Genomic DNA, 22,688 nt, shown 5'->3' with positions numbered 1-22,688 from the left:
AATGTGCATATTTTAGCCCTGTCAGATGGGCACAGGTACTGAGGAGGCGATTACACCCCCTGGTGCCCCCATGTTTGAACAAATGCCACCAAAGTGCCCTCTTGGATTCATTTCTGGCAGATATAACAAGAAAAAATGCCCCCTGGGATTCACTTAAAATGGAGAAAATGGGATGCAGTGCATTATAAGCTGCCCTAGGTGCAAGAAAATTAGCTGCTTCCATGTGAGGTTTCTTTTTATATTTATTATAACTAACAAACATACTCTTTTAAACTGATTTTCTTTTTTTATTGTGGACACTGTGTAAATCCCTGCCCATCTCAAAACATACAGCCTTATCACAGCTTACAATTGCTACAACACCTGCACATTTGGCATCTTGCAGTAATCGATTGAGCTCCAACAAAGTAATTAAACACGGAATAAGTTATGCTTGAAAAGAAGAGGAATTAAAAACAATAACAACACTCCAGCTTGAGCAGCTCTGGTCCGGTGCTAGCACGAGGTGAACGTCTTCCAGAAGAAGTTGCGGCAGCCCGCCTTGCGCTCTCTTTGAGAGAGGGCAAGATGCCGCCGCATCACCTCCTCCCTGACTCCTGCCTCCTGCTCCTCCTCATCCTCCGGCTCGGGGAGCATCTCGTCTCCTCTCGCCGCCATCAGTTCAGACACGAACTTCAGCAAGAGCAAGTGAGCGAGATCCTGAAGGAGGGCAGCCAAAAAAAAAAAAAAAAAAATAGCACTTCACACAAGGCTTCATACAGCTTTAACACACTCCTCTGAGGCACTTCCCTGCTCACACACTCAGCCAATTAAATCTCCACGACATATTTGAGTCACTCACCTTGTCACTTGCCAGGTCTGCCCTCAGTGTTTCTGTCAGCATGTCTCTGCGTGGGACACCGCTGACCTGCACCAGCAGCACAGAGGAAAACAAAGCCACGAGAAGCAGCTGCACCTGAGAGCAAAGCATCTCCACCTCAAACACAAGGATGTAACTCCAGTATCTGTTTATTCTCTCTTCAACACAGATGATGTGCAGCACTGTCCAAAGTCCAAAATATAACAAAATCCGACCAATCACCAAATCACTTATCACTGTTTGCGTAGGATGTGCCGAGAGCTAATAAAGAGGCTTCTTCATCATCAAGCCCTCCTCATCGTCAAGTCTACAAAAGGATGTGATTGGTGGAGAAGAATCCTGGTGAGGGAATGAGGATGTGCGTGGTGGAGGTTGTGGACAAAAGTGTCACTGGACAGGATAAGGTCATCGTCTGCGGTGACGACATGAGGCACACAGGCACAAAACTGCACCTGTAAGACGTCCGCAAAAACAAAACCTCTGCGATCTGACTTTGGGTTGATCAATGCTCATGTTGTAATAACTTTAAGGGTAAAATATTGGATGCAAAACACAACAATAAAGTCTAATTAATTAATGGTAGCACATAACTTTGCTTCTGTCAGTCATGATTAGCCACATTGGCTTTGCAGGTGTCCTGGAGTCAACATGAGGCCTGCATGCTGTGCAGTGCTGTTAATGACACAATGTGACTCAAATGTTAATGAGGCTGCTTGGACAAACCAGCCTGACACTCCACCACTCACTTTGAGTCAGTGGAAGATAAAAGCAGAGAACATCTAAATGTCAGACTGCAAACAGAACACTTGATTTTGATCTGTGTTTACAGTCCGTGTTTGATCAAAAGGCAAATAATGGTTGGGTTTTGTATCCATTTCATTTTGTCTGAAAACAAAATGTGGCAATAATTTATTGTTTGACCACTTCAAAACATCATGTCAGAAGAGTGGGAAGGTCATGGGCTCCACTAAGCCACACGGTTAACTTAGTTCAGTGGTTCAGGACCACCCAGGAGGTCAAAGTGTGTTTACAGGTTTTTTGTATGGGAACAAAGTTATATAAAAGCTTGTGTGGCTCCAGAGAATCTGATTGATCAGCAGGGTAGGTTTGAGCTGCAGACTGCAAGTTTGAAAATGAAAAAACAAAATCTTTAGCGAGAAAGAGTGGCTTGAGGCTACTGGAACAAATAGAAATGCAATGCTGGAGTACTCTTAACGTTGATGCTGAACTGTTCCTCCAGTCCAGCAGTTAGGAACCTGTTTCACTCATTATTTAATTTTTACTTGGCCAATATTATAGAAAATAGTTACAAAAATCATACTAATCTTGCTCACTCTATTGATGGTTAACTAAAGGCCAAAGAGATTTCATCATATTTTGACTGACAAGTTAAATTTTTCATTGCCTCCCTTTCAAAAATGGGTCTCATGTTTTGCTGTCTGAATCGACTGTGCTAACCAGAAAACAAAAGCACCGTTAGTTATTCCCACAATAGTCCAGCTGTTTAAACTTGATTCTGCTCCACATGCGTCCTCAGTTTGACAACCTCTGACCTTTTGGGCCACCACAGGACTTGCATTCTGATTACTCAGTAATTAATCATCACACAGCTTGACTTTAAGGAACATTTTCCATGTAGTGAGGATGTCGTGACTGTAGGCGTCCGCCTGTCTCCTGGAGGAAGGACAGGGGTCCAACAGTGTGATGACTACGCTGCAAAAACCGAAATCTACGCAAGATGAAATATCTTAAATCACGGCAATATTCACTTGTTTTTTGTTTTTTGTAATTTGCAACTTGTTTTGTTTATTTTTATAGATAATAAATGGATGGATAGACAAGTGCACTTGCTGTTAGTATCTGCATTGGTTTTAATATAAATATAAATATAATGGCTATAATGCACTTATTTTCTTGTTCATGACAGCTGACTTTTTGCAGTGAGCACAGCTCAGACCCTCACAGCATCCCACCCCTGCTGCTACGTTATAAAATGTTGCCATTGTGTCAGCGGTTTGTCAGGGTTAATTAGAGCTAACAAGCAGCAGTCCCTCCTGCTGATTTGCACATAACTCAGTAGAATTATTACATTAAGCTAGTATACTCGTGAGGGCATCAGTAATAATGATCCAGTAAGAGTATTTATATGTGGAAATATATTATTAATACTAGCCTCATGCTGCGACAAAGCACACTCTGTCCACTGGGCGTCGCTGTAAGATCGCATTTTCACCGAGAGCCTCAAACGCAACAGTTTACTTGAATGTCTGATGAAATATTATGAATATGTCTGAGTTTTTTGTTCCTTTATTTTTAATTATAAGCTGTTCATCAGAGAGTAAAAGCGCTGTTGTTTATACCCACACGTCATTCCCCTAAAAGTCGATAAAACGGAGGTATGTGCTAATTAGCTTCTCAACAGGTGAGTCAGTCAAAATGGCTGACATTTGCGAAGGTAAACACACGGCTAACAGCTCTCAAATCGACTCACGTTCAGTCACCTGAGTCAGCATTTGCTCTTGAAAATGAAGATATTTTCCCATACCTTGTGTAGGTGAGTTTATAAAGTGAAAAGTAAAAGAGTGGTTTAAATTTAGCCTCATAGGAAGACTTACCATACGTATTTGTTTCAGTGTGGTGTTGCTACTCGCCTCACCTTTCTGTGTGACCAGTCCAGTGCCGACAGGTGAGACCAGTATCACTAACTAATACCATAACCCCCTTCCTCAAAAACACTTGATTCATAACATTACACAGGAGTGACTAACTACTGACCTCTAGGGGGGTCCTTCAGGACACTCTTGGGGATTTCAGAGCAGATATTACTTCAGCCATGGTAATAAAAATGTTTTTCTTTTATATTATGTTGCCTTCCATTTGCCAGGACTATTAAATATCATCCCACTGGGGAAATATAGTGCAGTTAGAGAGCTCCTGTCTGAAATTATATACAGGATATGTTAGCGTGGAATGAGATATAATAAATACTGTTTGCTTTTGTTATTTCATTGTTCCCCCCCAACTGTTCCTCCTTTCTTTTTTTTACCATACACACATATAGACCATTGGAAAATGGCTGAAATAAATCAGATATTGCTTGTTTTATGAGTGAACCAGGGTTCACAGAAACATCCGGACTATCAGATCTCACCTTCTTTTTTTGCATTTCTGTACATAATATTTTCAGAAATGTTTCAGACCAAATGTCTTGAGCGTCACTTCTGGCTTTCTGTCAAGTCCAACTTCCTCAGCCCGATGATACATTTTGACTTTAAAGGTGAGCAAATGGGTATCAGAGAAGTTCTTATTAAATGGATATTCAAACATGCTTGTTGACGACATTTTGTTGCAAACCGACAGACCAGTATGGATCCCGCTTCTTGTCCGATCAGGAGGCCACACTCTGTGGTTACACTGTCCATATCAATGACGTTGGAGACCTGGTATTTCGTGCCTCCTTCCTGGCCTGTCATGTCCAAAGCAAGGTAAATTTTGTTCCTACAGTTTTTGTGTTTTCGTGCACAGTTGCATTCCTGACAACACACCACGTCTGTATGTCTCATCTGCAGAGAGGCACAGACTTTCACCTGCGCCTTTGGTTCGTGAAGGTGCAAGCGGACGGGAAAGCGGCGGTGGAGTTTCCCCTCCAGCTCCACTGCTCGCTCCTGGGACAGTGGAGCACCAGAGAGATCGTCTGTGAGGAAAACTACATGGAGGTGAGTCACTAACCTGTATGTTTATGTCATCACATGCACACTTTGACTCCTGTTAGCTTAACGTCTCCTTTCTTTCTTTTGGTTAGATTCTGGATTATATTTGCTCTTGAGCTGATTAAGATTAAGAAACTGAAGAGATCTGTAATGTGTATACATAATGTGTTTAAAAAATGAAAGATGAGCTTGTCAAAGTACAGAAATTCCTGCTTTGTATTGAAAATACACTCTGAAACTTTTTACCCATTCGTACATTAAGATGAAACGTTCTCTTTGTTGAACAGTATTTTGAAAAGCTGGTTGATGAACTGTGTGTCTTATAATGGTGGTCATTTAGAGTTATGTTTTCAGACGATGGACTATATATAAGGAAACAGCCTCAAATGCCATCCTGATGAAGCTGAAACCATGTAAAGCATGGTGCACTTGAGTGTTTCTCGTAACTTGAAAGTTCAAACTCATACTCAGAAAAGATTCAGGCAGATTTTTTTAAGCCTTGTGTATTCCTCTCCAGGTGTCCGTCCAGCAGCCTATTGTGCCCATTTCATCCAGAAATGAGAATCAGGTCAGTAAGTGAACCATGCCTATAGATTTATTTGTTTGAATAACTTTGCATTTACTGTCATAAGGATAATGCAGAATTCCAGTGGTTATAAAAGTTTCTTCTAACTAATATATGTTTTTAGCTGGTGTTTTGCTGAAAGGCTTCATTCTGTAAATGATACTCGTCATGTCATATCAGTTGATCAGACGCCTCTCTGTCACTTAGCAGGGAGTCGACATGGCTGTGATGTTCCACAGTGCGGACCAGCCGCCAGAGGAAGTGAGGGTCTTGTCCCTGATTGAGGCTGCTGTTCTGGGCTACCACATCTCACAGCGCGGCTCCCGGCTCACCCTCCGCTGTTCCTACTCCTCCCCTCACTCCTACGTCATCAACGTACACGGAGACCATGTTGTTTACTGGAGATTAGGCTAACAGCTTCATCTTTCATTTATTTATTGGATGCTATGTTTGGCTATTTCTGTTTTTCACCAGGAGAAGGGAGCGGATTTAAATGTTGTCAGAGCAACCATCCTGTACCGACTCCAGAGACACTTCCTGGCTATCGATGCCACTCTTGTCTGTGCTATGAGTTAGTACAGTTTGTTAGTATTACATCATTTGGCAAGTGTAAAATACCAGTGTAAAATGTTTGTTTCCTCTCCTCTTTCTCACCCAAAGATCAGGCAACAGCTGAAGGGTCTGCCCTGCTGTGGACTGCCCCTTATATTCTGTCACCGTTAGTCCACGGTCATTTCTGGGACAGAGGCATGACGGTGGGAATGAACGGTCGGGCTCTGACTCAGTCTGAAAGCAAAGAGAAGGGATTCAAGATCGGCCTGCGGGAAGGGAGAGTGGAGGTCAGGATTCCTTTAGGAGCCAAAGGTGGACACATTAAGGTATACAAATAAGATGTCCTGTACTGTAGGACACCCTGGGCGTCAGGACCTCCCATTGTGTTGTGCACTGCGGCTTAAGAATACGCACGCAGACAGACAAAACACAAGCAGATTAAGACAAAACATCTTCATCAATTTGATAACACAAGTGCAACAATTTATAAACATTGCTGCAAAATGAGAAAACCAGAAACAGAATCAATAAACACAGCACGCTAAAATAAATGATAACAGACAAACTTGAGGACACAACAACATAAGAAAAAAACAAAACATACGTTTTAGTGTTCCAGCTTCTTTTTGGAAAAGTTTCCTGTGTGGTCTGTGCTGTTGGTCTCTGTATTTGGTCTTGCAGAGTGGTGTTGTGAGGGGACAGTACAGCCAGGCCATGTCAGTGGAGCTGTTCTTCAGGAGGCAGTGGGAGGACCAGCGTTGGCCTCTAACGCAGCATCGCTCCTTCAGGCTCCTCAAGACTCCTCTCATTCCACAAATCCCAGTCTTCACCAACAGTAAGTCTTTCTCAGGCCATGTTAGGTCATTTCTTTATGCATATTTATGTAACATAAAGAACCGAAGGATTAAAGATTGTGCAGTTGGGCAACAGAAAGTGGTAACATGTTGAAATTACTGTACTGTGGATCATGTTACAGATTAATGTAAGTTTAATGTGGTAAATCATGATTTCAAACAAAATGTCCTTTAAAAATGACAAAAATTAATCACTGAATGTTCTTACACATTTGATTAATTTTGTCTTATGAAAGCATAATATTTGTGTACAGATGGTGTGCTCTTTTAAATACTATGACATTAAAAATGAATATCCTGTTTAAGATGAATTAACATTGGAGCTTCTCTTGGATAAAGGACAGTTTTGGATACTTTTAAAGTTACAAACCTTTAGGTTTCCACTCTCTCTCTCTCTGCAGGCGCAGTCCCCTCTGAGGGATTGTTGTCTGTCTCTTTAGGCCACTTTGCAGCTGATGTTTCGCTCCAGAAGGTGACAGTAGATGGTGGCGGCGAACCTTTAACCTGGACCCAGAGCCTCCGCACGCAGAGCGACGCAGACCTCGCTGTGTCCAGGCTCTCCCATTCCAACGGGAGCCACGCCTACCAGCTTCGCTTCCTGCTTTCACACCCAAAAATAATCCCAGAGGTGAGGATGACTGAGCTGTTTTACCATAGGCACAAGTTCAAAAAGCGTCTGAAACAACATGCTGTCTCATTTCAGTATATAGGTGGTGGCTATAAGATGTACAGCATCTCCTTCACCTTTCTTCTTAACATCTTTCCCAGTGGAGAGTTGTTTTATCATCAAGCTACTATAGAGCATAGTGTCGAATACACGGGTGAGTGCTGGGGTATTTTAAATGTATGTTTTGGAATTTATTTATACCTTTTAGGCAGCAAAAATGACCCCTGTCTATCCCGGTGTAGCTCCAAGTTCCCCCAAGCTGGAAGGAAAGTGCACCGAGAGCAGCCTGCTGGTGCTGCTGCACCACGGGGCCCAGGCCGAGCTGCAATGGCAGCTCTTCCTCGGAGGCCGCAAGCTGGACTGGGACCTGGTGGAGATGGGTGGGTTTGTGGTGGATGCAGAGGAGGAATACTTGACTGTGGAGATCCCCTTTTACAGCCCAGGGATGAACTATGAGGTAGTTAGTTTTTTCCCCCTAATACAACTTCATTAAATTAAATTAGCTTAACTTAATTTAAGGTTTCTTCTATTTTCCCATGCAGCATCTGACATTGCAGGGTCTTGTCTCTGGAGTGGAAGTGTCTGTTGTGGACGCAGAGTCTCTGAAAGTGGAGGACACTCTTGTCCATAAATGTACCTTTCCCGTTCGAGAACTACTGGGTACACACCGCATCCTCCATCTCGGAATGAAAATTCAAAATGTTTGTCTCAGGTTTGGTTTATAATAACCTTGACACTCGACACAGTTTGTCTGCCAGAAGGGCGGATGGTGGCAATAGTCGACACCTCTCACACTGTCCCGCCCACTCTCCCCAACCGAACCACCCTAATGGACCCCAGCTGTGTTCCCATGGAGATGGACAGCGCCAGAGCCCTGTTCAGCTTCAGCCTGGACTCCTGTGGGACAACTGTAACTGTGAGATATTTCAGTTACTTGAAGTTCAAACACAGAATGTGCGTTCCAACCTCTTTCCTGATCTCCTGATCTCCTCATCTCCTCCTCTCAGACTGAGGGAAATTTCCTTGTTTATGAAAACCAGATCAATTACATGCAAGATTTTCTACCTTTCAATGATCCTCTCATACACAGAGATTCTCCATACAGGTGAAAAGCCTACATAATGAACTTGATCTTCTTTTTAACCAGATGACAGTATTGATGTAAGTCTTATCTGTTTCAGACTGACAGTGCAGTGTCGATACCCAGCAAACGACATTCGTACTCTTGCTTTCCTATCTGGACCTTTTACCCATGCCAATAAATCAGATGTAGGGAAGCTGCAAACACAGGTGTGTGTGTGTGTGTAAATCTGTGACTTCAGTATTTTAAAAAGATGATCTGTAACTGATATTTAATATTCATCACGTAAAAGTTTCACTTGTTGCTTTCTACTCCGATCAGATCAAGGAAAACAGTATGAATTTGGAGGACAAAACCATCATCTAGGTAGTGTTGCTGTGAAATTTTATTTAAACTTTATTAAGGTGATTAATGTTCTGAACAAATACCTCAAACTGTTTATTCAAACTGAACTGGCGTAAAGATCAAGATTTTAACCTCTTGTCTCCTCTTTTCTGCAGTTTCTGCTTGTCTCTGTGATGCTGCTCCTGGGGCTCTGCTCATGAGTTTCTGCATACTTGACCTGCAAATTAAAGAAATATAAAGAAACCATTTTCCTTTTTTTTTTTTATTATGTGATTTATTTTATGTATCTTCCTGTGGTATTTATCTGTATCTATTGTTTATCTGTCTATCTATTATCTATTAAGAAAGGCCATCTGTAATTATATGTTATGATTGCGATGTGATTATATGTTACATTTTGTAAACATGTACTCCATGCTATGATATTTTATTCATTATAGACGACTTCATTGTCAAGTGTCCTGGTAATTAACACACTGCTTCACACAAGTAAAACAACTGCTGAGGAAGAGGTCCACTGATTTAGGATGATTGCTAATGAGCTACACATGCAGGTCCTTCGCCTGAGGGCCTCTGGTTGGTCGATGAAGCAATGGACTTATAAAAACTGGTGGAGGAAACACCATCACATGGTGACAGTTTGGCCAGGAAGCATAACAAGCAAGTGGTTCACTTTAGTTTGTGTTGGTTAACAGGTGTAGTTTGCTAGCAGCTAGGCTAGCTTTAGACGCTGCCAGCACATCAGTGGCTATGGCTTTTGGGTCTTGTATTAGGTAAGGGGCTTTGACTGTCATTTGTGTGCTATTAGTTGAAATTGATTTGCTGGAGTTTAGCAATAATGTGCCTTTTGTCTTACAGTGTGGCCTTGCTCCTGTCTGTGTTGTCAACTGCAAAATGTGATCCTATTCCCTCTGGTAAGAATGAAAATGTCTGGCTTTCAGGGTTAGAGTAATCATTGTGAACCATTATGATATGTATCACATTTTCATGCAGGAGCTCTTCAAATGGAGTGTCATGATCGTTACTTCATGATAGCTGTTGATGTCTCCTTCACTGGGAATGAACCTCACTTTGAGGCTGTTGGTGAGTCCTGCACAGCTTCATAATTATCAAACAATTTCTGATCACAGTGACAACTGGGGAGATAAAGGAATCACCAGTGCATGCTCCTGCACAGCTTCATCACAAAATGGCACCAATGAAATTAAGACTCTAGCCGTAACGTGTGTCCTGAAAATGAAGTTTATCATTTGGGTGTGAACAAACATTGTGTGGTTTGTTTTTCAGATGAGACAGGTGTGTACCCCATCTCTGAGCACTATGCAGCAATGTGTGGCTACAGCGTCCATGTTGTCCTTGTACCAGGCCATGTGGAGCTCCGAGCCTCCTACTTCAGCTGTCACACTGACAACAAAGTATGTGCAATTAACATGAATCTATACAAAGTAAACTAAATTAGGTGTGGTCTCCCTTCAGGAACAATTCTGACGCACTTTATATGACCTCATATTTCAGGGTGACGAGGTGTTCACATTCAACTTCAACCTGATTGTGACACGTGAAGGAAAGGAGGCTACCTATGCCTTGAACAAGACCTGTTCTCCATCTCTCCCTTGGTCCCCCAGAGAGGTTACCTGTGAGACCAACTACATGGAAGTAAGCCTGGGTACATCTTGAAATGTCAAAAAAGGGGGAATTGTTGAAATTTTTACTCATCGTGTAACGTCCCACCATCATGTGACATCGCAGGTGTCTGTGAGAACTGAAGTCACCTGTCCATCCAAGATGCACCAAGATGACTGGAATGCGGCTCTAAAACCTGTAGGTTTCAACTTGAATATCTGAAGTTGATTGATGTCACTTGTATGTATAGACAGAATAACAGTGCAACAGTCTCAAATGTTTCTACTTTCTAGACTTATTCCTCAGCCACTTCAGACTGGCAGGTGGTGTTGCACAGAGATGGAGAGCAGGAGCTGATACCTATGAATCTGACTGAGGCTCAAAAGCAGGGTTATAGATTTGACATGACTGATGGAAGGCTGGTCTTTCGTACACCCTATGGACAGCCTGACTCATTCAGCACTGAAGTAAATGTTCACTTTGCAAGAAGACAAAGGTTTGTCATCTAGGCCATGACATTTGAAATTTCCAAACCTTAATGTAGTCATGTGTTACATGTATAATACATGAAATGCCTGTCTGCCTTGTAAAGCTCAGTCCAGTGCAGGCTTTGTTTTTGTTTCTCTCCAGGTGACTGGTGTTCCAGTAGAGGTGGTCCATGCAACACTGTTCTCCAGACTAAACTTTGTTGTCCTCATGGTTGACCTGGTGGCTGCTTGCTCCATGCGTCAGTACTTCAATCTCATCTGTTGTAGTGTTTTGTTTTCTTGACGACTAACAAATCGAGAAGTAATATTGGTGTAACATCTACAGATAATGGATCATATGATGAAAGCGGCTACATGGTGTGGGAGACTCCCGAGGTGCTGCACCCGCTGGTGTCTGGTTGGCACGAGACGCAGATTAATATTGGAGTCAATGGTGAACTTGTGGAGCAGCCAGTTGCAGAGGAGAGAGGCTACAATGTGGAGAAGCACAACAACACAGTACACATCAGCATCCCCTATAATGCTGAAGGAGGATACAGGAAGGTCAGAGTACAGAGTCGTGCACTCGGAATTACTGATCACTGAGGAATTCATTTACAGGAGCGATGCAGTGACGTTAAAAATGTACTCTAGCTCTGTTAGGGAATTCTCTTAATTAGGAATGTTGAACCTGATGGTATTCCTTCAAATGACTGCATCTCTTGCAGAGCGTGGCGTTTGGGGACCTCTACGAGTTCTACATCTTCGATCTCTACTTGGAGCAAATGTCAGTGGATGAGGATCATGCTGACACCAGGCTTCGCTTTCACAGGACACTGACCACTTCACTGCTGCCACGGCCTGTTTACACAGAAAACCGTGAGTCCAATGTTGAGACAACTTGTCAAGTTGACGCAGCCATAGTCTAAACTGCTTTTCGTTTCAGGAGCAGCTCTTGAGGAGCGCATGTTCACGGTCTACCTTGGAGATGTCCCTGCAGATGTAGAATTGGTTGCTGTTCATTTGAATGGGCAAGAATTTACTGTGCCGTTTAGAAATGCAAGCAGCCACACCATCACAAAAGTAGTTCATCCCAACGACACTCGTGGTTACACTCTGAAGGTGCCTTTCGATGACCCTGTTGTTGTACAGCAGGTGAAAAGTCCTTTGAATTATGTCCAGTGGCATCTTCAGATGTCAGGCTGTTCATACGTGGACATTCCAACTTTCTTGGCTCATTCGGTTGTATTTTCTTTTCCCTAGTTCTCCAGAGAAGATGCAGCAATGCAGCACAGGCTGGACATTAACTACACACTGACTATTCTGCCTGAAAATGAGCCTTTTCACCATCTGACGTCAGTCACGGCATTAACGGATGTCTGTAGGTCACTAACCTTATTTTTACTTGGTTGGTCGGTCCTATTTGTGCAGGAAGCAGAGTAATCCACGTGGCTTGTATCTTACAGCTCCTCCAGTCTTTGATGCCGTCTGTTCAGAGTCTGGAATCAGCTTCAGACTGGACCACCGGCCTTTTGACTACCTGTGGGAGCTCAGTATTGGCTCAGACCTGCTGACGCCACAGCTGGCAGCCCAGCACGGCTACGTGATGAGGAACGGTAGCCAGAACCTGCAGCTCGACGTGCCGCTCTTCACTCATGGCTACGAGTACAAGGTGGGGTGAGGAAGATGACTTACTGGATGCAAAGTTCCTGTGTGTGGAGATGTCTTGAAAATGGAGATGAATGACAAAGCTGCATGTGTTTCATAGGACGTTACTTTGAAGGGATTCTTTGGCACTTTTGAGATCCTTATACGGGATCGTCAAACCTCAGAGGTCCAGAGCTCCACTCTCAGGACTTGTCCATTCACTGCTACTGAACTCATTAGTAAGAACATCCTTTTTTTTTTTTTTTTCCACCGAGACTGGGTGGAGTTGTGCATGTAGCTGACACGTGCTAAAATGCATCTCTCTGTAGTGTGTTCTACCGATGGGAGGATGACTGTGGTGGCTGACTTGTCTCTGGCCATGTCAAGTGGAGGAGTTCCTGCTCGAGCCAACCTCGTAGACAAATACTGTGGACCCAAAGAGGCAGACGACACCAGAGCGCTCTTCTCTTTTCCGCTCAACAGCTGTGGCTCCTTAGTCAAGGTACTACTGATTGCCAACGTTAACTTGTATAGTTGTATACATCACAATGTATATGCTTTTGGGTTTTTTTTTTTTGTTTTGTTTTGGTTTTTTTTTCCCCTCCCCTCTCCAGCTCAACAAGGAATATGTGACCTATGAAAATGAGATTTTCATCAGCCGGAAGTTCCATACTTCAATAAATGCAGCAGACTCCAGCAGTGAGATCGACAGGTGTGTCTTCAACAGTGACCGTTTTGGTCATTTACACCTCCTGAACCAGTTGCAAGATGTGACTTGTTCCTCTTGTGCTGCAGGGTGACAATGCAGTGTACATATCCTCTGGCTGGTCTCCATCGCCTATTCTCAGTGTACCGGTTTGAGTCTGACACAGCCGGTGTTGGCCGCATTGTGCATTCAGCACACCCACCTGAAGGTAGGCTGTTCAAACACATCAAACAACATTCAACATATTGTGTGGTGCTGATTTGTTTGTACTCTAGGTGTGCAGAGCCCCACCATCAAGCCTACTACTGTGTTACAAACACCAGTGCCTGCTACCAGGCGCACTCGAAGACCTAATTACCACCCTTCTGTTCAGTACATTAAAGTACCCAGCTTTCTACAGAATCTCTCTAAGAAAGGTCAGTACTTTAAAAACTGGTGAATTGGAAAAGAAGTTCTGTTAATAAATCTTTAATTCTTGTCACAGGAGCAAGAGGATCTCCACAAGTCAAAGTAAATAAAGCTATGTTTTGAAGACTTGAAAATGTGTTAACTGAATCTCAATAAATGTCTTTTAAAAATATGCAAACTGTTATTTGAATTGAACCGACACTACACGAGGATGTGGAGTCGCTGACATCACTGGAGAAAATGGGATGGGGAGGCAAGTGTTGCACTTTTTGAACTTTGGATTAGAAGTATACTTAAATGCTGATACAAATTTTATGTGGTTAACAGTCTAGCAAGTCAAAATTTGAAAAGCGTAGCATGTTCCTTGGGGTGCTGGGCGAGCAGCAGAAAGGAGTCTAGTCTGAATATTTTTACAGTCCATGTAAAAAGTTCTCAAGATTGCTGGTAACCTAGTACAAATGGCTGACACATTTATTAGCAGATGACTTGTGACTGCATCTGTGCTTTAAGTTCAATCGGCTTTCATACAGAATTTTCCAACAAGAACCATCCTGGCCTTTGAAACTGGCTACTTGTATCTGCTTTTGTTTACAATTAAGCCTAACATTAAAAGTGCGGTGGAAGTTGGAATCTAAGTCAAACTCCAGCAACATCTAAGCCCAACACACTTCAGAGCTGGGAATACTAATTTGGAACTGCTTCTATTGGATCACAGTTAACCTGGTGCCCATATTACCTACAACGCAACTGAACTAGATAGCACTGCATCTGTGTTATGCCTTGTAGCAGATGAGTGGTAAGATCACTTCTGACACCTTCACATCTTAAAATTAGTTTCGAGTGACATTCACTTGGAAAGCACATGAACTTATACATGTCTTTAAAATTGGACTTCCCTGCAGTAAACTTTATCAGATCTATGTGTACACACAGGACTGAAATTCCTCAGGCCCACAGGGAGGTGATCACTACAATAGATTGCCTATCCAAATAAACTAGATGTATTTACAAATTAAAGTCATCAAGACAGGCCAAGACCCAAGTTGGTACTGTACTCATGTACTGTAGTACAAATGAACCTGCATCAAGCTTCTGCTTGTATGAATTAATGCATAGAGTGACAGTCATGTTCATGTAGTGTTCAAGGTTTCAGTGACCAGTTGGGAGAACAAGATTGTGAAAACAAGTTTATTGAGCTTTCATCAAACTACATGCAATTACAATCCAAAGCCCTTAGGCTTGTGATGGTCCTGTAGCACCTGTAAAGAATTCAGTGAGATAGATTATATATATATATATATATATATATAAAAAAAACACACACACTCTAGAATTTCAAGGAAAACTGACCTTTCCTAGACCGATGCTGCAGAAAGCTGGGAAGGCTGATGCGCTGAGCAGGAAGGTGGTAAACACCTTTTGATGAGAAAGGTCTTCGAGTGCGCCTGGTAGCAGGCACTGGTGTTTGTAACACAGTAGTAGGCTTGATGGTGGGGCTCTGCACACCTAGAGTACAAACAAATCAGCACCACACAATATGTTGAATGTTGTTTGATGTGTTTGAACAGCCTACCTTCAGGTGGGTGTGCTGAATGCACAATGCGGCCAACACCGGCTGTGTCAGACTCAAACCGGTACACTGAGAATAGGCGATGGAGACCAGCCAGAGGATATGTACACTGCATTGTCACCCTGCAGGACAAGTCACATCTTGCAACTGGTTCAGGAGGTGTAAATGACCAAAACGGTCACTGTTGAAGACACACCTGTCGATCTCACTGCTGGAGTCTGCTGCATTTATTGAAGTATGGAACTTCCGGCTGATGAAAATCTCATTTTCATAGGTCACATATTCCTTGTTGAGCTGGAGAGGGTAGGGGAAAAAAAACAAAACAAAACAAAAAAAAAAAACAAACCCAAAAGCATATACATTGTGATGTATACAACTATACAAGTTAACGTTAGCAATCAGTAGTACCTTGACTAAGGAGCCACAGCTGTTGAGCGGAAAAGAGAAGAGCGCTCTGGTGTCGTCTGCCTCTTTGGGTCCACAGTATTTGTCTACGAGGTTGGCTCGAGCAGGAACTCCTCCACTTGACATGGCCAGAGACAAGTCAGCCACCACAGTCATCCTCCCATCGGTAGAACACACTACAGAGAGATGCATTTTAGCACGTGTCAGCTACATGCACAACTCCACCCAGTCTCGGTGAGAAAAAAAAAAAAAAAAAAAAAAAAAAGGATGTTCTTACTAATGAGTTCAGTAGCAGTGAATGGACAAGTCCTGAGAGTGGAGCTCTGGACCTCTGAGGTTTGACGATCCCGTATAAGGATCTCAAAAGTGCCAAAGAATCCCTTCAAAGTAACATCCTATGAAACACATGCAGCTTTGTCATTCATCTCCATTTTCAAGACATCTCCACACACAGGAACTTTGCATCCAGTAAGTCATCTTCCTCACCCCACCTTGTACTCGTAGCCATGAGTGAAGAGCGGCACGTCGAGCTGCAGGCTCTGGCTACCGTTCCTCATCACGTAGCCATGCTGGGCTGCCAGCTGTGGTGTCAGCGGGTCTGAGCCAATACTGAGCTCCCACAGGTAGTCAAAAGGCCGGTGGTCCAGTCTGAAGCTGATTCCAGACTCTGAACAGACGGCATCAAAGACTGGAGGAGCTGTAAGATACAAGCCACGTGGATTACTCTGCTTCCTGCACAAATAGGACCGACCAACCAAGTAAAAATAAGGTTAGTGACTTACAGACATCCGTTAATGCCGTGACTGACGTCAGATGGTGAAAAGGCTCATTTTCAGGCAGAATAGTCAGTGTGTAGTTAATGTCCAGCCTGTGCTGCATTGCTGCATCTTCTCTGGAGAACTAGGGAAAAGAAAATACAACCGACTGAGCCAAGAAAGTTGGAATGTCCACGTATGAACAGCCTGACATCTGAAGATGCCACTGGACATAATTCAAAGGACTTTTCACCTGCTGTACAACAACAGGGTCATCGAAAGGCACCTTCAGAGTGTAACCACGAGTGTCGTTGGGATGAACTACTTTTGTGATGGTGTGGCTGCTTGCATTTCTAAACGGCACAGTAAATTCTTGCCCATTCAAATGAACAGCAACCAATTCTACATCTGCAGGGACATCTCCAAGGTAGACCGTGAACATGCGCTCCTCAAGAGCTGCTCCTGAAACGAAAAGCAGTTTAGACTATGGCTGCGTCAACTTGACAAGTTGTCTCAACATTGGACTCACGGTTTTCTGTGTAAATAGGCCGTGGCAGCAGTGAAGTGGTCAGTGTCCTGTGAAAGCGAAGCCTGGTGTCAGCATGATCCTCATCCACTGACATTTGCTCCAAGTAGAGATCGAAGATGTAGAACTCGTAGAGGTCCCCAAACGCCATGCTCTGCAAGAGATGCAGTCATTTGAAGGAATACCATCAGGTTCAACATTCCTAATTAAGAGAATTCCCTAACAGAGCTAGAGTACATTTTTAACGTCACTGCATCGCTCCTGTAAATGAATTCCTCAGTGATCAGTAATTCCGAGTGCACGACTCTGTACTCTGACCTTCCTGTATCCTCCTTCAGCATTATAGGGGATGCTGATGTGTACTGTGTTGTTGTGCTTCTCCACATTGTAGCCTCTCTCCTCTGCAACTGGCTGCTCCACAAGTTCACCATTGACTCCAATATTAATCTGCGTCTCGTGCCAACCAGACACCAGCGGGTGCAGCACCTCGGGAGTCTCCCACACCATGTAGCCGCTTTCATCATATGATCCATTATCTGTAGATGTTACACCAATATTACTTCTCGATTTGTTAGTCGTCAAGAAAACAAAACACTACAACAGATGAGATTGAAGTACTGACGCATGGAGCAAGCAGCCACCAGGTCAACCATGAGGACGACCCAGTTTAGTCTGGAGAACAGTGTTGCATGGACCACCTCTACTGGAACACCAGTCACCTGGAGAGAAACAAAAACAAAGCCTGCACTGGACTGAGCTTTACAGGACGAACAGACAGCAGGTAATCTGTAAATTAGTTTGGGGAATCCAAAACACTGGACTATGCACTAAATTTAGGATGTCTGTTTTACCTCAGTGCTGAATGAGTCAGGTTGTCCATATGGCATTCGAAATACAAGCCTTCCATCAGTCAAGTCAAACACATAGCCCTGCTTTTGAGCCTCAGTAAGGTTCATAGGCATCAGCTCTTGCTCCACCCTCTGGAACATCACCTGCCAGTCTGAAGTGGCTGAGGCATAGACCTGGAAATAGAATAAAAACATATAAAACATTTGAAGATACTGTACTATGCAAGCTCATTTTCGCTTATGTTATGATATTCCAGCCACATGACAAATTCCACATATTTTCCCCAGAAGAACACAACAATCATACAGCATGGACTACAGAAGTCCAGTCGTCTCTCTTTGTCCCAGTTGGACAAGCCACGTCACTCCTCATGGACACCTGCAGAGAAACCAGGAGGAGTTAACATTTCAACAATTCCCCCTTATTTGACATTTCAAGATGTACCCAGGCTTACTTCCATGTAGTTGGTCTCACAGGTAACCTCTCTGGGGGACCAAGGGAGAGATGGAGAACAGGTCTTGTTCAAGGCATAGGTAGCCTCCTTTCCTTCACGTGTCACAATCAGGTTGAAGTTGAATGTGAACACCTCGTCACCCTGAAATATGAGGTCATATAAAGTGCGTCAGAATTCTAACTCCTGTGGACCAGAGTTTTGTTCCTGAAGGGAGACCAGACCTAATTTAGTTTACTTTGTATAGATTCATGTTAATTGCACATACTTTGTTGTCAGTGTGACAGCTGAAGTAGGAGGCTCGGAGCTCCACATGGCCTGGTACAAGGACAACATGGACGCTGTAGCCACACATTGCTGCATAGTGCTCAGAGATGGGGTACACACCTGTCTCATCTGAAAGACAGTCACATTAGGCTTTGTAACATTTACCACTTGTGCAGTTGTTTATTCAGTGAAATACATCAGCTTTAACTAGTTGGATGCACTAAAATTTAAAGACAGGTCAGTCACTGTAGCTCAAGACTGATGATTCCTTAGTTTTCCCAGCTGTCACTGTAATCAGAAATTGTTAAATAGTAATGAAGCTGTGCAGGACTCACCAACAGCCTCAAAGTAAAGTTCAGTTCCAGCCAAGGAGAGATCAACAGCTATCGTGAAATAACGATCATGACACTCCATTTGAAGAATTCCTGTATCAACAGACAAGTTCAGCTCTCACTATGCTATATGTGCCAATGACTGCAGGAATGGGTTAAAGCAGACATTTTCATTCTTACCAGAGGGAATAGGATCACATTTTGCAGTTGACAACACAGACAGGAGCAAGGCCACACTGTAAGACAAAAGGCACATTATTGCTAAACTCCAGCAGATCAGTTTAAACTAATAGCACACAAATGACAGTCAAAGCCCCTTACCTAATACAAGACCCAAAAGCCATAGCCACTGATGTGCTGGCAGCGTCTAAAGCTAGCCTAGCTGCTAGCAAACTACACCTGTTAACCAACACAAGCTAAAGTGAACCACTTGCTTGTTATGCTTCCTGGCCAAACTGTCACCATGTGATGGTGCTTCCTCCACCAGTTTTTATAAGTCCATTGCTTCATCGACCAACCAGAGGCCCTCAGGCAAAGGACCACATGTGTGGCTTATTAGCAATCAGAGCTTTCTTTGACTGAACTGCAGCTGATGAGGTTACACTTGCTCTCCTCTCAGTCTCATGGGTTAATACATGGATTTATAAAAGCTCTTGTAGCAGTTATCACCACATGCTGCCAGTCTGGCCAGGACACCAAGCAACTGGTTCACTCTAACTTGTGTTAGTTAGCAGGTTTGCTAGCAGCTAGGCTAGTTTAAGATAATGCCAACACATCAGTGGCTGTGGTCTTTGGGGTTTGTCTTAAGTGAATAGTTTAAGTGGCATGATATGACTTCACAGGACACTGACCTCTCCCCTGCTTCCATGCCCCATTTCCACTGAAAACCAAACGGCTCCTGAGGAGTGCATGTTCATGGTCTAAATGGAGATGTCCCTGCAGCAAGTCTTAAAATAGACTAACTTCCTAATCTTATGTTTTGTTCTTGGCAACTGTCTCTTCTTTTTTTTTTTTTCTAGTTCTCAAAAGAAGGGGCATTTCTTGAGTATAAACTAGACAACAACTACACACTGTTTTGCCTGAGAAAAGGCTTTATTACCACCCAGTATCCATTGTGGCAATGTTCTCCAATGTCTGTAAGTCATAAAACTTCAAAAAGTTACAAATAGCAGTGAGCAGAGCAACCCATGTGCCTTGTATCTTATAGCTCCTCCAGTCTTTGATGTCTGTTCAGGGTCTGGAATCGGCTTCAGATTGGACCACCGGCCTTTTGACTTCCTGTGGGAGCTCAGTATCGGCTCAGACCCGCTCGAGTTCCTGCTTGAGCCAACCTCGCAGACAATTACTGTGGACCCTGGGAGGCCGACGACACCAGAGCTCAACAAAACATTTTAAGATTCCACATTTGATATGTGATCATTTGCAGCTTTTCCTTTAATTTATTCATTTTAATGTTTTGACTGTTGGTTTGCCAAGCTGCAGCCATGTGATGGTGACACTTTGGGCTCTGGGTGATTGTGATGACATTTCTCTCATCTGCAGAATTTTTACTATTCAAATAATCAGTCAGTTTAATTAATCAGATGAATTCATAACCATCTTTAAAAAAATAATGGTGCACTTGCACTCTGCTGTTAGGTTGGTGTATTCGTCTATATAAGCCTAATAATCTAATGATGTATAATTTTTTCTGCATGGCGTACTCTTAATGCTTCAGTAGTATTTTCATAGTTTATATGTTTGTGGTATTAGTACAGTACTTTTACTTTGGCTAAGTATACGAGAGGATCTGAATAATTCGGCCACCACTGAGGCGGTGTCTTAAACCAAACAGCAGGGGGCGCAAGCGAGCTGTGAGCGCAGGTTTGACTGCGTTTGTTTGACTTCTACGCTATTTTTTTGACTGACATATCAGTTAGTGAAGCCGCACATGCCCGTTTTCACTTTCTCCGAACAACAAAATTGAACAGAAAAGTCAGCCATGAACGGCAGTGAAGGACACTGTGTCGTGAGTTTTCGGTCACTGTCGCTCTGGCTCATATGTTGAGACAACGCACGGTTATTTTATTTTATTTTTTTTAAGCATTCATTTCTCCATGTTTCTCCTCAAGCAGAGTTCCAGGCGGCCGACCCTGCCCTCCATCTCCAACAGGACCCTGCACCACCCCTCTTTCCTGCCTCTGTACATGACTGCAGACTTTGCACTCCATCACACGGTCTGCGACGACCAACCAAGTGAGTCAGTCAGTTTTAAGGCTCATGTGTTTCATCAAGGCTTCGTCCATACAGGCATCCTCATGAGACCACATTGTGTCTTCTCTCCAGTCCATCCCATCATCCCAGCGGAGTTTTTCTACTCTGATCCCACCATGAGCTGTGGGACGAGGATCCCCAACATAGTGACTGAGTTGAGGGTGAGTGTGCTCAGTGCTGGGGCTTCATGAACCCACATGGAGACACCATTCAACCATGGGGTTTAGTCCCCCAGGAAGACTGAATAAGCACACTTCCATTCAAAGTACAGTACATTTTTGGAAAAAGTTAACTCTAATTTTTCAAATCAGACGTTTGTCAGACTGTGAAAACAGTGTCCTCTGCTGTTTGGGTGGTGTGGTGGGAGGGCAGAGCTTAAGGATGGGCTCAGACAGAGGAGGATATTTAATAAGACTGGCTCAGACCTGTCAGACAGGGCTAAGACCCTGACAAGGGGGCTGGAAGGAAATTGAGACCAAGAGCAAAGAAGAGGGCAGTTTGTTTTGAAAGTGAATACAACTCATCAGCCATAGATCCTTTTTATTGTAGGGGAAATGATCCTTTTATGAAACAGTTGTGGACAGCAGCACTGAAGAGATTTAAAACAGAAAATGAAGAGGTTGGATGGCAAGTAAATCACTGGGTGAAAAAAATAATATGTATAGAAATAATGATCAGTGTTATTCTGTGACAGCAAACATAGCAAACGAGAGAGGCTTGATGTCATTGTGATGGTTCTTTAGAAATTAACAGGTGTGTAAATTTTAAAAAGGCAAGACTGTTTGTAAGTTATCCTAAATCCCATCTTTCCTTCAGGTCTTCGATTGTTTCCAGCTCAGCACTCCACCACCGATTATGTCCGCCTGCATGGCCCCCCCCAGCTCGTCCAGATCCATTCAGATCTGGACCACACCCCACCATGGATCTGGGCAGTTACACCTTTAAAATAAATCCCTTCCTCCCTTCAGTGCAGCCAGGCCAGGTAATCGTTCAGCTTACCCAGGAGGAGGACCAGGCCATTACCAACCTCCTGAAACTACACCACCAAGAGCCTCTGCAGAGTGATGACAGCCTTATTGCTCCACAAAACAACTTGAACCCCGTCCCGTTTCTTGGTCACCCAGAACCTGTGGATTTCACTTCAGCTCAGGAAGCGTACAAGCTGCTGTGTACTGATTTGCAGCATCCGATGGAGGCCAGTTTGCACAGTCAGTTGCAGCAGGGAAGACGCTGGTCTGAGACTGAGCTTGAGGCAGCTAACACCCTCTTGAGTTGCTTTAGCCCGACTGAAAAAAGCCACAGTAATTCAGTAGTTTACCTGCCAGTTCTTGAGGGATCATCCTTACCGCCAAGGCTGCCTTCACTGTCCTCAGACTCAAAGGCAAAGTGTGTCTGTGGAGATTTTTCAGAGGCGGAGGGACGGACGCTCTCAGACTCTGAGGGAGATGCTGTGCATGTGCTATTGAGCCTCGGAGACACGGGAGCGTTGGATACCGTGCAGTGACTGCCTTAAAGCCGAGGGTCTTCTTGTTTCTGTCTGTGTTTTCAGGGGACTTTATTACCTCATTGTCATTATGCAAACAACTAATTGACTGTTATTTGATTGTTCTTAAAGATTTGAATTTTGATTAACATATTGCCCCAAACCACTCATTTTTCTTGGATGAGAATTTATTTCCCACTTGAGAGGAGGATGAAAACTGTATGTTCACCTCTACCTTTGACTATTGCACATTTGCGCTCTAATTTTCTTACTACTGTGTCATTGTTCAATAAAAATAATTGACAGTTAAGTC

The 22,688-nt window shown here is 43.4% G+C and overlaps 5 protein-coding genes across 23 annotated transcripts; 3 read left to right on the top strand and 2 right to left on the bottom strand.

The window, feature by feature from the left end:
• Positions 1 to 266: 266 nt before the first annotated feature.
• sst5 (somatostatin 5) lies at positions 267 to 3,628 on the bottom strand. Of its 2 annotated transcripts, none has more exons than XM_046381689.1 (3): positions 3,475 to 3,628; positions 842 to 955; positions 267 to 699 (listed from the first exon to the last, which is right to left on the bottom strand). In XM_046381689.1, exons 1-3 carry the CDS (start codon positions 3,475 to 3,477, stop codon positions 496 to 498), a joined length of 321 nt encoding a protein of 106 aa, XP_046237645.1. In that variant the 5' UTR covers positions 3,478 to 3,628; the 3' UTR covers positions 267 to 495. The 2 variants fall into 2 exon arrangements, with proteins under 2 accessions (XP_046237645.1, XP_046237644.1); XM_046381688.1 differs by having other exon boundaries at positions 842 to 1,311; positions 3,475 to 3,593.
• LOC124055065 lies at positions 3,067 to 9,108 on the top strand. Of its 8 annotated transcripts, none has more exons than XM_046381673.1 (19): positions 3,068 to 3,413; positions 3,493 to 3,545; positions 4,047 to 4,136; positions 4,220 to 4,344; positions 4,429 to 4,575; positions 5,087 to 5,137; positions 5,345 to 5,395; positions 5,609 to 5,705; positions 5,795 to 6,012; positions 6,368 to 6,521; positions 6,942 to 7,168; positions 7,244 to 7,361; positions 7,450 to 7,664; positions 7,750 to 7,867; positions 7,954 to 8,123; positions 8,215 to 8,312; positions 8,389 to 8,497; positions 8,610 to 8,654; positions 8,789 to 9,108. In XM_046381673.1, the coding sequence occupies exons 1-18, from the start codon at positions 3,385 to 3,387 to the stop codon at positions 8,652 to 8,654; spliced, it is 2,115 nt and encodes a 704-aa protein (XP_046237629.1). In that variant the 5' UTR covers positions 3,068 to 3,384; the 3' UTR covers positions 8,789 to 9,108. The 8 variants fall into 8 exon arrangements, with proteins under 8 accessions (XP_046237626.1, XP_046237629.1, XP_046237628.1 ...); XM_046381672.1 differs by having other exon boundaries at positions 5,342 to 5,395; XM_046381667.1 differs by having other exon boundaries at positions 5,342 to 5,509; positions 8,610 to 8,692.
• A 136-nt stretch (positions 9,109 to 9,244) lies between these two features.
• LOC124055064 lies at positions 9,245 to 13,656 on the top strand. The gene is made up of 19 exons (XM_046381663.1): positions 9,245 to 9,406; positions 9,492 to 9,547; positions 9,627 to 9,716; positions 9,921 to 10,048; positions 10,149 to 10,289; positions 10,383 to 10,454; positions 10,550 to 10,723; positions 10,887 to 10,983; positions 11,070 to 11,287; positions 11,452 to 11,602; positions 11,670 to 11,878; positions 11,987 to 12,104; positions 12,190 to 12,395; positions 12,492 to 12,609; positions 12,700 to 12,872; positions 12,985 to 13,082; positions 13,166 to 13,284; positions 13,352 to 13,492; positions 13,561 to 13,656. Exons 1-19 carry the CDS (start codon positions 9,384 to 9,386, stop codon positions 13,605 to 13,607), a joined length of 2,379 nt encoding a protein of 792 aa, XP_046237619.1. The 5' UTR covers positions 9,245 to 9,383; the 3' UTR covers positions 13,608 to 13,656.
• Positions 13,657 to 14,658: 1,002 nt separating this feature from the next.
• LOC124055071 lies at positions 14,659 to 19,119 on the bottom strand. Its single transcript, XM_046381690.1, has 19 exons — positions 18,961 to 19,119; positions 18,820 to 18,875; positions 18,643 to 18,732; positions 18,309 to 18,436; positions 18,044 to 18,184; positions 17,896 to 17,967; positions 17,592 to 17,762; positions 17,363 to 17,459; positions 17,059 to 17,276; positions 16,744 to 16,894; positions 16,468 to 16,676; positions 16,242 to 16,359; positions 15,951 to 16,156; positions 15,737 to 15,854; positions 15,463 to 15,635; positions 15,251 to 15,348; positions 15,058 to 15,176; positions 14,835 to 14,990; positions 14,659 to 14,743 (listed from the first exon to the last, which is right to left on the bottom strand). Exons 1-19 carry the CDS (start codon positions 18,981 to 18,983, stop codon positions 14,718 to 14,720), a joined length of 2,370 nt encoding a protein of 789 aa, XP_046237646.1. The 5' UTR covers positions 18,984 to 19,119; the 3' UTR covers positions 14,659 to 14,717.
• A 62-nt stretch (positions 19,120 to 19,181) lies between these two features.
• Positions 19,182 to 22,685, top strand: LOC124055068 (histone deacetylase complex subunit SAP25-like). Of its 11 annotated transcripts, none has more exons than XR_006842531.1 (5): positions 19,182 to 19,775; positions 19,847 to 20,051; positions 20,751 to 20,874; positions 20,965 to 21,053; positions 21,709 to 22,685. XR_006842531.1 is itself a non-coding variant. In XM_046381679.1 (4 exons), the coding sequence occupies exons 1-4, from the start codon at positions 19,770 to 19,772 to the stop codon at positions 22,394 to 22,396; spliced, it is 1,023 nt and encodes a 340-aa protein (XP_046237635.1). In that variant the 5' UTR covers positions 19,187 to 19,769; the 3' UTR covers positions 22,397 to 22,685. The 11 variants fall into 11 exon arrangements, 8 of the variants coding, with proteins under 8 accessions (XP_046237635.1, XP_046237638.1, XP_046237637.1 ...); XR_006842530.1 differs by having other exon boundaries at positions 19,184 to 19,775; positions 20,754 to 20,874; XM_046381679.1 differs by lacking the exon at positions 20,965 to 21,053 and having other exon boundaries at positions 19,187 to 19,775.
• Positions 22,686 to 22,688: the final 3 nt, after the last annotated feature.

This window comes from Scatophagus argus, chromosome 23 (genome assembly GCF_020382885.2).
Source record: "Scatophagus argus isolate fScaArg1 chromosome 23, fScaArg1.pri, whole genome shotgun sequence".
Taxonomy (NCBI): domain Eukaryota; kingdom Metazoa; phylum Chordata; class Actinopteri; family Scatophagidae; genus Scatophagus; species Scatophagus argus.
This window is presented reverse-complemented; position numbering and strand designations above follow the sequence as displayed.